The following is a 13,603-nucleotide window of genomic DNA, read 5'->3' on the forward strand; positions in this document are numbered from 1 at the left end:
TTGCCTTCAGGTACCGTCAGGATCCAGGGCATTCCGTCACGTTACCGTTAGACGTGAGCTGTCGCCACGTGGTGATGAGACTCGTCCTGGTTTTCACCAACGCAGACGGTCAGATCTGGATGCTGCTCGTCAAAGGTAAAGAATAATAGAAGTAAATAATGTAAATCAAAACCGTTTTAAATGGGTTTTTAGACGAGTTATAACTTCCATTGACTTTCACACACAGCCTAGGCTCTGTAAACTGGTATGTAAACAGAGGATAGGTAAACAAATAGAGCCTAGCACACATAGAGTCTCTGTCCTCTTCACAGCAGACCCGGGTTAGAATCCAGCCCGGGTCGTTCTCTGCATGTCTGTCTGTCTGTCTGTCCTCTTCACAGCAGACCCGGGTTAGAATCCAGCCCGGGTCGTTCTCTGCATGTCTGTCTGTCTGTCCTCTTCACAGCAGACCCGGGTTAGAATCCAGCCCGGGTCGTTCACTGCATGTCATTCCCCTCTCTGACACATTTCATCCATGTGTCTTTTTAAACGCGGAGCGCTCCGTCCGCGGCTTTCGCCTATAATAAAGACATAAAAAAGCCCCAAAAAAAAACATGTTGTAATGTCTACATGTTACATGTAAATTAAGACAATCAGTCCATCAATTATTTTCTCTCTTTCCCCTCTCAGCCCCGGCGCTCCACCTCCCCGTGGCTGCAGCAGTAAAGACCCACGCAGTGAGCTGGGCCTGTAACATGGTGGTGCAGGAGGCCATGCCGTCAGCTTACCCACAACACGACGTCAACGTACTGGGAGCTTTCAGTCTGCAGCACAACGGCAGGCGGCACGGACAGACTGACGGCATCTGCTTCAATACACTGGTGAACCTAGTGCCAGACCAAATCACACGCAACGAGGATGGGGAGAAGGTAGACATTTTTATTTTTATTTTTTGCACTTTTCTATGCTTAATTCGACAGATAGAGAGACATAGATGAAATGGGGTAGAAAGGGGGATGACGTACTTTTTTGAGATCCACCTATAGAGTAGGGTAGAGAAGAGTAGAGAAAGACGGGAAGACTGTGCTTTAATACACTAGTGAACCTAGTGCCCGACCAAATCACACGCAACGAGGATGGAGAGAAGGTAAATATTATATAGATTTTTCTATAGAATTTAATTGTTGGCACTTTTCCATGCTTTATTTGACAGTTGAAATGGTGTTGGGAGAGGGGGAATTACGTCATGTTTTGAGATGCACCAGTAGAGTAGAGAGGGTACTCTTTATTTTTTTTTCAAGATTTTAAGGTACGTTTCCATGTTTAATTTGACAGAGATGAAATGGGGTAGAAAGGGGGAAAACATCAAACATGTTAAGATGTACCCATGGAGTAGAGTAGGGTAGAGTAGGTTAGGGTAGACTGACGGCCTCTGCTTCAATGCACTGGTGAACCTAGTGCCCGACCAAATCACACGCAACGAGGATGCGGAGAAGGTAAACTTTTTTCTATGTATATTTTTTGTATATCGCTTTCTTTTTTTTAGGCACTTTCCCTTTCACAGATATAGAGACAGAGATATACAGATATAGAGACAGAGATTAAGTTTATTTATTTATGTATTTGTTTATTTGAAAGAGACCATCAACAACTCGTTAGCAGTACCAGAGTTAGCTATAAGTTATCTTTATTTGTAAATTTACACAAGGTACCTTGAAAGTTCCCACACTCCAGAGGGTGTCAGAGCGCAGGGTCAGCCATAGTTTTACTACACCCTCCTGTCCGGTGCCGGGGATCCAACCAGAGACCTCATGGTTACTGGTCGGCCCCTCCTTCCGCTAGGCCATCCTACCTACCTTGCTATTTGTGATTTTGGGCTAAATAAATAAAACTGTTTTGATTTGATGTTTATTCCAGGTAGAGTGGACCGCCCCGACCGGACCCCCTCCCATAGAAAACCCTCTGTACGTCTGGAGTGAAGTCAAGAGTCCAGCGCTGAGAGACAAACTTCTGGACAAGACCAAGAACATTTCTATCCTCCCCGTACACAGCCTGTACTGAGAAGCTGTGTGTGTGTGTGTGTGTGTGTGTGTGTGTGTGTGTGTGTGTGTGTGTGTGTGTGTGTGTGTGTGTGTGTGTGTGTGTGTGTGTGTGTGTGTGTGTGTGTGTGTGTGTGTGTGTGTGTGTGTGTGTGTGTGTGTGTGTGTGTGTGTGTGTGTGTGTGTGTGTGTGTGTGTGTGTGTGTGTGTGTGTGTGTGTGTGTGTGTGTGTGTGTGTGTGTGTGTGTGTGTGTGTGTGTGAGTGAGTGAGTGAGTGAGTGAGTGAGTGAGTGAGTGAGTGAGTGAGTGAGTGAGTGAGTGAGTGAGTGAGTGAGTGAGTGAGTGAGTGAGTGAGTGAGTGAGTGAGTGAGTGAGTGAGTGAGTGAGAAACATCATTCCCCTTTGAGAGGACTCTTATTGTTAAATGGTGGATCCCCCTGTAAACCCAAATCAACAATATGTTAATACACAGCCTAGGATCTGTAAACGAGCATGTTTTCGGCCCCCTTTGTTTACATAACCTTTGTCTACATACCAGTTTATAGAGCCTAGGCTGTGTATTAACACCAGACAGGTACTGACAGGTATCAGAACGTGAGGAGATATTCACTGATTTTGTCAAGAAGTGATTTGGACCACAAGCGTTCTCCAGAATCACTGACTCCATCTTTAACTGTCGGCTTTTGGTGAAGGGATTTTATTCTGTACAATTTTATTTAATTTTCGTTGGATGGTAGAAAGAGTTTATATGTGAACAGAGCGATAAGAAATGTAATATAATGTAATGATTTTATAAGAAAGATTCTGCATAAATAAATTCTCGTCTACACCAAGTTTTTCTGGACATTACGGTTCATTATTCTATTTTTTTTTTTTTTTTTTAAGATATTTTTTGGGCATTTTTATGCTTTATTGACAGTGTAGAGACAGAGTTGAAATGGGGCAGAGAGGGGAGTGACATGCAGAGAATGACCGCGGGCTGGAATCGAACCCTGGTCCGCTGCTGGCCAAGGCCCATGGGGGGGACGCCCTACCAACTGAGCTAAGGGCACCCCCATTATTCTATTTCTACAGTGATTTCTACAGTGAATACAAAATATAGTTTAAGTTATGATATTCTGACGGTGTGATAACTTTTAGCTAAAATAACCCTGTTTTACTGTATCACTGTATTGAGATTACAGCTCTCAAATGTCTTATTTTGAAATTTCCTTTAAAAGAAAAAAGAATACATTTTTTTTTATTAATTAAACATTGAATGACAACATAATACAATAAATAACTGAATTACTCTAAACACTAATGAAATAAAATCAGTTCTTTAGGTGAGCAGCTCAACAAGGTTCTCAGAGACACGCTTCACTTCCTACACATTTCTCTTCTAGTCAAAGTTATGAAGCAGGAATATTCTATAATAAATTTGTCTGTTAACATCCTGTGGGCGCTGAAGCCTTAGAACAATATGATGGAATATAACAGTGGTTTTAAAACCTTGACTTATTCAAACTGGGGTATACATTGAAACTATCCCTGCGTTCCAATCCCCATACTATCTAATATTTAGTACGGTAAAAAAAAAAGATTTAGGATCTCCCGATTCTTCTGGTCAGATTTAGTATGGTTAAAAATACCCAGATGTCTACTACATCCGGCCGAGATTTTTTGTGTTGAAATCAGCATGCTATTTTGGCGATTCTGACCCACAATCCAGTGCGCACCGGAGGTGACTTCACATCGACGGAGCCTCCATATGAAAACAACCCAGGGATGAGATGGTTATAAAAGCAAGAGGCAAGATCAAGGCGCCATGTTATGATGAAATAAACAAGTTAAAGTATGTCCCATTTGTAGCATACTGCATCCTAACTAGATTCTTTTTTATGGTCAGATGTAGTATGTAGAATAGAAAAAAGAAAGAGTATGAGATTAGGAACGCAGGTAGTGTATAGTTCCATTTCTCGCCTACACAAACTTGCATACACAACCACAACATACTCAAATTGACGTCAAAATGAGTATAGTAGGGCTTTCCGAACACAGCCCACATCTCACAACAGGAAGCTGAGAAGAGGAAAAATAACTTTATTGCTTTATTAACAACATGATGACGACAGAGTTTATCTTCAGTTCATGTCGACTGTTCGGCCGACTTCAGTTTCTTCAGGTAGTTGTCGTTGAAACTCTTCAGGTGTTTGGTTCGGTTCTCGAGACGGACCACCCACTCATCCCTCAGCCTGAAAACACACACACATGCACACACACACACACACACACACACAGAACCACGCAGTCACACACACACACACACACACACAGAACCACGCAGTCACACACAAACACACACACACACACACACCCACACACACAAAGGTAATAAATGCAATAAATAAAGTGATTCTTTCAAGCAAAGTGCATATGTATTCTGTATTATTTGGCTAGGCCTAGGCTCTGAAAAAAAAGGCATGTTGCTTTGTTTACATACTAGTTTACAGAGCCTAGGCTGTGTATTAACACTGGATTTATTTTGCAGCGAACACACAGACAATACGAACATGTAGTGGATAATGAGGAGATATTTACTGATTTTGAAAACAAGCATTCTCCAGAATCACTGACTACACCTTTAATGTTGGAATATCTCATTGTAAATTTTGAAATGTCCCGCTTTTCTGCAAACACTCTATGAAGGGTATATCCATTGGTCAAACATTAAAGGTGCTCCAACGAACCTTTAGTGTGTGTTCATTCTAGCGCCCCCTTTGGAAAAAAGAGCCAATATTTTTACTACGCCAGCTGTTGTTCCTGGGTGAGCGTATACCCATGACAAAGGCATTAAGAAAAACTATATAAAAAATAGCATTCTTTGCACTGATGGTCTCGTTTGCTGGTACATAAAATTAGACAGTTTCAGAAATATTTAAAAGTTCCTCGTAGCCCCTTTAAATGAATGGACTTTGTGAGTGTCCACCACTGGTTAAGACAGACTCTGTACGGGACGTCCTGGCGCTGTGTGTGATGTCATTCTTAGTGTTTAATGTTCAGGCGGCTCTGGTGTCTCGCTGACAGCTGCAACGTTATCGCCGACACATCAGCGTTCTCTCCTCTGATTTATATCACCATCAATCAAACAGACACCAATGTCAACCTGTGTGTGTGTGTGTGTGTGTGTGTGTGTGTGTGTGTGTGTGTGTGTGTGTGTGTGTGTGTGTGTGTGTGTGTGTGTGTGTGTGTGTGTGTGTGTGTGTGTGTGTGTGTGTGTGTGTGTGTGTGTGTTTGTGTCTGTCTGTCTGTCTCTGCGTGCTTTTTGTGTGTTTGTTATACAACTATTTTATTGAGAATTCAGTTTTAGGCCCATAAAAGTGAGGACATTTTTGGAAAGTGGGGATATTTTTACCAGTTCTCACTTTAAAGGGCTGTTTGAGGGTTAACACTAGGTTTTAAGGTTCAGGTATAAATTAGGTTTATGTTAGGGTTAGTGTAAGGGTTGGGGTTAGGCATTTGGTTTTGCGGGTCAGGGTAAGGGGCTAGGGAATGCTTTATGTCAATGAGTGTCGTCAGAATCATAGAAGTACAATGATGTGTGTGTGTGTGTGTGTGTGTGTGTGTGTGTGTGTGTGTGTGTGTGTGTGTGTGTGTGTGTGTGTGTGTGTGTGTGTGTGTGTGTGTGTGTGTGTGTGTGTGTGTAACCTAAGCCTCCCTGTCAGCTGTTCTTGCTGTGTCTTCGTCACCTTCCTGTCGTGTTTTCTGGATTATTCCATTTGTTCTCTCAGCTGTTGATAATCCTGCTGACCTCCCCACAGACAGTCAGACAGACACACACACACACACACACACACACACACACACACACACACACGCACACAGACAGGTAGATGGACTATGTCTACAGCAAGCTGTCTGACTTTTATTGTGAGGTTTTCTTGTTCAAAGACAGGAGTCCAGGCAAAAAAGGCCCGGGCCAATCATGACTTAACATTCGTCCCTTATAGTGGAAGGCAGCTTCTGATTGGTTCATGTAGTCGTCAATCTAGCCTTGTGTGATTAGCCATATCTCAATAGCCTCGTTTGAGTAGGAGCCGTCTTGCTCAGACCTGCGCAATTATGACGCGCGTCTTGCTGAGAGCACAGCAAGACGCGCGTCATAATTACGCAGGTCTGAGGAAGACGGCTCCTTCTCAAACGAGGCTACTAGCTTATTCATCAATCCATGTTGACGTCAATGACTACATGAACCAATCAGGGGCTGCCTTCCACTAACAGACAGAAAGTGGGGAGGGCCCGGTCTGACTGGAGGCTAGATTGATGACTACATGAACCAATCAGGGGCTGCCTTCCACCAACAGACAGAAAGTGGGGAGGGTCCGGTCTGACTGGAGGCTAGATTGATGACTACATGAACCAATCAGGGGCTGCCTTCCACTAACAGACAGAAAGTGGGGAGGGTCCGGTCTGACTGGAGGCTAGATTGATGACTACATGAACCAATCAGGGGCTGCCCTTCCACTAACAGACAGAAAGTGGGGAGGGTCCGGTCTGACTGGATGCTAGATTGATGACTACATGAACCAATCAGGGGCTGCCCTTCCACTAACAGACAGAAAGTGGGGAGGGTCCGGTCTGACTGGAGGCTAGGAAACGAATGTGAAGCTCTTAAACAGAACGTTTTTTCACAGTAGCGTATCGAAAGGTGATATTTACTGATTTAAAAAAAGTTATTTTAATTAGAAGCTTTCTCCAGAATCACTGACTGAACCTTTAAAACAATAAATCAATTATCAGAACAGCAAATGTCTGCAGCCCCCGGATACTTGAGAGTTAACATTTATATTTAGCCGGAGACTAAAATGGAAACTTTGCATCGACAACATTACGAGAACTTAATTTGATTTCACACAGAGACTGTCACGATGTTTTCCTAATTCCATCTGCTGTGTGTGTTTCTGTATTTATCTCCATCACTCGGCAGCCTGTGATTAGCACCCAACACCAGCCTTTGGCCAGGTCACACATAACGCACATGGTGTCTAGGGGTGTGTGTGTGCGGGGGGAGGAGGGGGGGGGGTGTATGTGTGTGTTTAACAGTGTGTGTGTGTGTGTGTGGATGGATGGGTGTGTGTGTGTGTGTGTGTTTGTGTCTGTCCGTCTTTCTCTATGTCAATCTATCTGTCTCTACGTCAATCTATCTGTCATTTCTGTATGTGTGAGTGTCTATGTCTTTCTGTGTCTGTTCGTCTGTCTATCCATCCATCTGTCTGTCTGTATGTTTATTCTGTCTGTCTCTATCTATCTATCTGTCTGTATGGGTGAGTGTCTATGTCCGTCTTTCCGTCTATCTGTCCATCCGTCTGTCAATCTATCTGTCTGTCTGTATGTGTGAGTGTCTATGTCTTTCTGTGTGTGTCTGTCTATCCGTCTATCTGTCTGTCTGTCTCTATGTCTCTCTGACTCTGTCTGTGTGTGTGTGTGTGTGTGTGTGTGTGTGTGTGTGTGTGTGTGTGTGTGTGTGTGTGTGTGTGTGTGTGTGTGGTAACAGATACAGATAGCTGGGGGATTAAGAGATACATGCTAGTGATAGGACTTGGATTAAGGGGAATGGCGTAATGGATACTATGGGGATTTAGTGAAGTGTATTAGCGGATCGGGCTAATACCTGGTATCAGGCCAAAAGGTTAAGGTTTAATACAAATGTGCTGGAACATGCTGTTAACTTTCACTGTGGTGGTAAGCTACGTGAACCATTTTACAATTAAATAATGCATGTGTTATTGTTATGTGTTAGAATTAATCCTTGTGTTCAAAACGATTTTCCTTTTCAGATGCAGCGATATAGCCGTGCAACAACAGACACAAAACAATCTAGTATTTCCACCAAATATATAATTAAAACTCTTTGGAGGAACTTTTAAGAATTTCTGAAACAGTCTCATTTTTCCTCTGATGATCATAAATTACATGTAACAGCAAAACGAGACCATCAGTGTAAAGAATGCTATTTTTATATAGTTTTTCTTAATGCCTTTGCTCTGGTCTGAATCCCCACCAACTCAGACCAAATGATTTATAGAAGGCAGACGGGAAAAGCCTTATGAACGCTACTAAATCACAGTTTACTTTGCTTGTGATGATTACAATGTCATTTTACAATATCATAAATTGGGGCGATATGTGTCACTTTACCTTTACATTTTGAGAATTTACAGAAGCTACGGTGGCCTTCAAGGACAAGAAGCTATAGTTACTAAAGATGACATCATCCACCACTGCCTCAAGTCTTTCCACAATATCAAGTGATGAGGTGAAGATGTATTTAGTTATTTATTCTATAGTACTTCTTCTTCTTCTTGGTCTTCCAACAGGTGCATTTCCCCAGCCAGGACACACATTTTCCTGAGAGTAAAGTTTGTTTATTCGGTTATCAGAATATACCTACACCTCTCTGACACACCCAGAGCTACACAGTGCACCTTTAAGTTCAGGGGTTGTGTACTTTTGGCAGCATGTTGTCACCATCTCCAGAGGATTACGTGTGTGATTATAAAAACTCTATTGATGTGCGGTGGGTTCAAGTTACTGTATGGCTCATTAGTGGACGTCATTACCAAGACCTTTAACGTGTGTGTGTGTGTGTGTGTGTGTGTGTGTGTGTGTGTGTGTGTGTGTGTGTGTGTGTGTGTGTGTGTGTGTGTGTGTGTGTGTGTGTGTGTGTGTGTGTGTGTGTGTGTGTGTGTGTTGGTATGTCCTCCAGAGGCACTTTGTAATGAGGGAAATCTGTTTTTAGACGCTCACATGTCGAACAAGACTAAAACCACATTCACTCTGGGTTTGATCACAGACAACACACATTCAACAAAGGATAGTTCAGTATTATTGTAGTGTGGTTGTATTCAATTCCTCAATGTATTTCCTTTTGGACACACACACACAAACACACACACAAACACACACACACACACACACACACACACACACACACACACACACACACACACACACACACACAGTTCTTCTGCATAGTTAGTGTGTAACCTTATGGAGATGGCCATCAGTCACTATAAGGAGTTTGGGGGAGACGTGTCTGTAGCAGAAGTCAGTGTTGTAGCAGAGGGGGCCAGAGGAAAAACGCTTTTTCGCCTACCACTAAATATTTACCTAAAGAAGAATTTCACTGCTGATTTGCGGACTTATACGCTGCACTCCATTAACGCGAGCTGGCGTAGTAATACATGGCCGAAATACTTTTGAAAAAAATGCTAAAATAAATAAGGCTGTCTTCCAGTGCTGTGTAGCGTGTCATTCTAGTAATGAAATTCAGTGTTTTTTCATGATGGTCCAAAATAACATTAAAATGCACCGTTTTTTACAAGGTGAAAATGGTGCCAGGAACCCCTAAAGGTCTAGCCTAGAATGGCCCCCGCTTGTACTAAGGTGTGAGTAGTTTCTTACTTGTTGAGCGCGCTGCGTTGCATCCTCTGCTCCTCCGTGTCTTTGTATTGAGACGAATTGTTGATCCGTTTCTCCCAGGCGGTCGTAATGTTCAACCGGTCGTGTATCTTAGCAACATTCATCTGAAAACAACCGTAAACAACATAGTGCATAATATAGTAAAAAACATAGTAAGCAACACAGTAAATAACATAGTTAAAGGAATACTTCACCCGTACGGAACCGACGTTCTATCATAATTAAATCGCTATTATAATATAATGAATGAGGTGTTCCTTCCCTCAGTCTTCCCTCAGTCTTCCCTTGGCCCCAGCTGTCCTGTTAATCCTAACCCTACATTTTACCATGTGTGATGTCACACTAGTAAAATGTAGGGTTAGACAGTGAGACCATAAAACACTCTTTCTACCTTTTCTCAGGCTAGGATGAACCGATTTCTATAGGATCTCAGAGTTCAATACACCTTCATATTCCCACCGGTGAAGTAGGTCTTTAATAATATGTTAAACAACAGTGTAAACAACAGGCAGAACCTATGGATACATTATCTTCTATAGAAGCCTCAAATTTCAATCTTCCTCTTATTTGTAAATGATACGTGAGACTTTGACTTTGAAAATCTCTAAAATAATACAGTAAAAATTATCAATTTTTGTGTGAGTGAGAGTGTGACTAGTAAACAATACAGCGTGCATTTGTTTAGGAAGCGAGTGAAAGAGAGACGGCAGGATGCATGACCCTAATGTGTCTATGTAATACGTGACTGTGTCAGATTAACAATGGTAATATGACCGTGGTGAAGCAAAGTAAACTGTGATTTAGTAGCGTTCATAAACACAGGCTTTTCCCGTCTGCCTGATGTAAATGGTTTAGTCAGAGTTGAAGGGGATTCAGACCAGAGCAAAGGCATAAAGAAAAACTATATAAAAATAGTATTCTTTACACTGATGGTCTCGTTTGCTGTTACATGTAATTAATGATCATCAGAGGAGAAATAAGACTGTTTCAGAAATATTTAAAAGGTTAAACATATACAGTAGTTTAGGGCTGTGAGTTTTAAACAAACAATTTTATTTTATTTTATCAAAGGTATGTGCAGCTGTCGGATAAATAAAGTGGTGTAAAAGATACAAGATTTAAAAAGGCATAAAATGAAAATATTAAGTTACTTTAGCAATATACTGAAGTTCTCACTTTACCAATAACAGACTATAAATGAATAATGTTTATCCTCAATATTATATGATCTCTATAATGAAATCCATCCCATAATAAATCCTCGCAGCTGCTGCAAATGTTTCTTGAGCTACGTCCAACTCTGGACTGAGTAAAAAAAGCAATGTCGCCGGACAAATAAGTTAAAATTTCCCAAAGTGAAAATACTATTGCTTACTATGCATTCAGAATTAAGAGTAAAAATGCAAAAGTACCAGCATAAAATATAGTTAGGATACATTAATTAAAAGTACACAATACACAGTACATTTGTATCAACTAAGTAGATTGATAGAACGTTTTATCTTAATCTCGCATAAAAATTAATTTATTTGTTGATAATTTATTTTATTTTTTATCAGCGATATAACTCAAGTTATCAGATACATTTAGTGAAATAAATAGTGCAGAAAGAACTATGAATACACTAAATTGGTACTATTCTATATTCTTAACCTATACAGCCTTAATAAAATGTATTGATTTTCTCAAATTTTTTTGGCCATTAGTAGCAACTTTGAGTGCTCAGAAAAGTGCTTGGATAAATCTTGTATTTTTCCACCACTGATGAAAAGGATATTCAACTTTTCAAAAAGCAAGGATAAAAATTGTAATTTATGTATAAAATCAATTCCATTTCCCTGCTAAGAGTCCAACAACATCTTACACATTTTAGATTCATTTATTTACAACTAATAACTTAAACTCTGAAAAGGGTAAAAAGATCAAATAGAAATTTACAATAAAAAAATATACAAAATTTAAAGAAGAAAGAAAGACAACAAACCTTGGTTCAGAGCTGCAGGCAAGCGTCTGTCTGTCTGTCTGTCAGTCAGTCAGGGCAGATGGATGGTTTCTGTGTGTGTCTGAGCGTGTGTGCGTGCGTGTGTGTGTGTGTGTGTGTGCGTGTGTGCGTGCGTGCGTGCGTGCGTGCGTGCGTGTGTGTGTGTGTCAGAGAGAGAGAGTGAGAGACATGGATGGACAGCAGAATAAAGGATTGAGGCAGAGCTCTGAATGAACTTATTTATAGACACTGGCGGAGACGACCGTTGACTGCAGAAATAACACAGTGTAGGAATACTAAAAGCACAAAAAACTCCAGTGTTTATACACAGCCTAGGCTCTGTTAACGGGCATTTTATATATTATTATACATATTATATATTCACCGATTTTGACAAAAAATGATTTTGACATCAAGCCTTCTCAAGAATCACTGACTACACTTTTAACTCCAACTCAAAATTTCCAAATGTACGAGTCAACATTTTAAATTTAGGAGTAAACTCTAAGTAAAGACTTGCAACTTAAAGGTGTAGTCAGAGATTCTGGAGATCGCTTGTTGTCTGGTGTTTATACACAGCCTAGGCTCTGTAGCTGGTAAACAAAGGGTATGTAGACAAAAGGGGGCCTACAATAGCTAACAACATGCCAGTTTACAGAGCCTAGGCTGTGTATTAACACTGGATTTTCTTTCAGCGCAAACACAGTACGGACAGGTAGCGGATCATGAAGAGATATTCACTGAGACACAAAAGGGATTTTGACAACAAGCGTTCTCCAGAATCGCCAACTCCACCTTTAATACACAGCCTAGGCTCTGTAAACGGGCATGATGGTGGGTCTGGTGGCCCCCGTTTGTTTACATGTACATTTGGCGTGCAGGTTTAGTTTAGGACACGGCTCGTTAAAGTTTACAGGAATCATTAAACTTTCAGCACAGCTCTCTCCGTGACATCGCTCCTCTTTAAACAGACCACCAACGCTGATGCTGCGTTTATGGGTGTCAGTGACACACACTCTCACACACACACACACACACACACACACACACACACACACACACACACACACACACAGTATATGCACATCATAGCGCCAAAACAACCCTGAAAAAATTAAGAATGGGGCCAATGCCCTGACTACAATAGATAAAACTAAAATGTGTCTTCACAAAGATAGCAAAACAAACACACACACACTCACACACACACACACACACACACACACACACACACACACACATTGCCAACACTCTGACAGCTGTCACATCCGAAGTTATTAGTCTTAAATAACGTAAATATTTGTTTCTTTGTGTGTGTGTGTGTGTGTGTGTGTGTGTGTGTGTGTGTGTGTGTGTGTGTGTGTGTGTGTGTGTGTGTGTGTGTGTGTGTGTGTGTGTGTGTGTGTGTGTGTGCGTTTGTGTGTGTGTTGCAACATTTGTTTGACACTGAGGAAGAAAACCGAGCCAGACAAGTGATCTGTGTTTATAATGATGTCATGTCACAATTTACAGCTCCTTATGTGTGTGTGTGTGTGTGTGTGTGTGTGTGTGTGTGTGTGTGTGTGTGTGTGTGTGTGTGTGTGTGTGTGTGTGTTAGACATATGTATCCTGTAGACCATGAAGGCACGCCAAGTGTGTAGAAACAGAAGGCGATATGCCATAACAATGATGTCATGAACTTGAGAACATATTTTAAAAGAGGGTGTGTGTGTGTGTGTGTGTGTGTGTGTGTGTGTGTGTGTGTGTGTGTGTAGCCTACGTGTATGTGTCTGTGTGTGTGTGTGTGAATGTGTGTGCACTAGTGACATTTCAACCCTCTCGGGGCGTGTGATGCTGTCCCAAGGTGTTAAACACACTCACATATACACACAAACACAGACACATACACGTAGGCCACACACACACACACACAAACACACACAGACACACACACACACACACACACACACACACACACACACACACACACACACACACACACACACACACACACACACACACACGTTTGGACTTTTATACTTGTGAGGATGTGCATTTATAGGCTATTACATTCACCAACCCTTATAGCCTTATCCATTAGGCTATTAATTTTGTGTTGGCTTTTTCCTGTGATTGATTAAAACTTACTTTCACATTTAAAATC

At 41.4% G+C, this 13,603-nt stretch overlaps 1 protein-coding gene across 1 annotated transcript in view; it reads left to right on the plus strand.

Moving 5' to 3' along the window:
- nudt18 (nudix (nucleoside diphosphate linked moiety X)-type motif 18) overlaps positions 1 to 2,081 on the plus strand; it is a 6,217-nt gene extending 4,136 nt beyond the window's left edge. The window contains exons 6-8 of the mRNA XM_080046782.1: positions 11 to 135; positions 670 to 908; positions 1,897 to 2,081. Coding sequence (XP_079902908.1) covers positions 11 to 135; positions 670 to 908; positions 1,897 to 2,040 — 508 coding nt within the window. The 3' untranslated portion in view covers positions 2,041 to 2,081. The remainder of the gene's footprint in view (positions 1 to 10; positions 136 to 669; positions 909 to 1,896) is intronic.
- The last annotated feature ends 11,522 nt before the right edge of the window (positions 2,082 to 13,603 follow it).

This window comes from Ammodytes marinus (assembly GCF_949987685.1).
Source record: "Ammodytes marinus genome assembly, chromosome: 2".
Taxonomy (NCBI): Eukaryota; Metazoa; Chordata; class Actinopteri; order Uranoscopiformes; family Ammodytidae; genus Ammodytes; species Ammodytes marinus.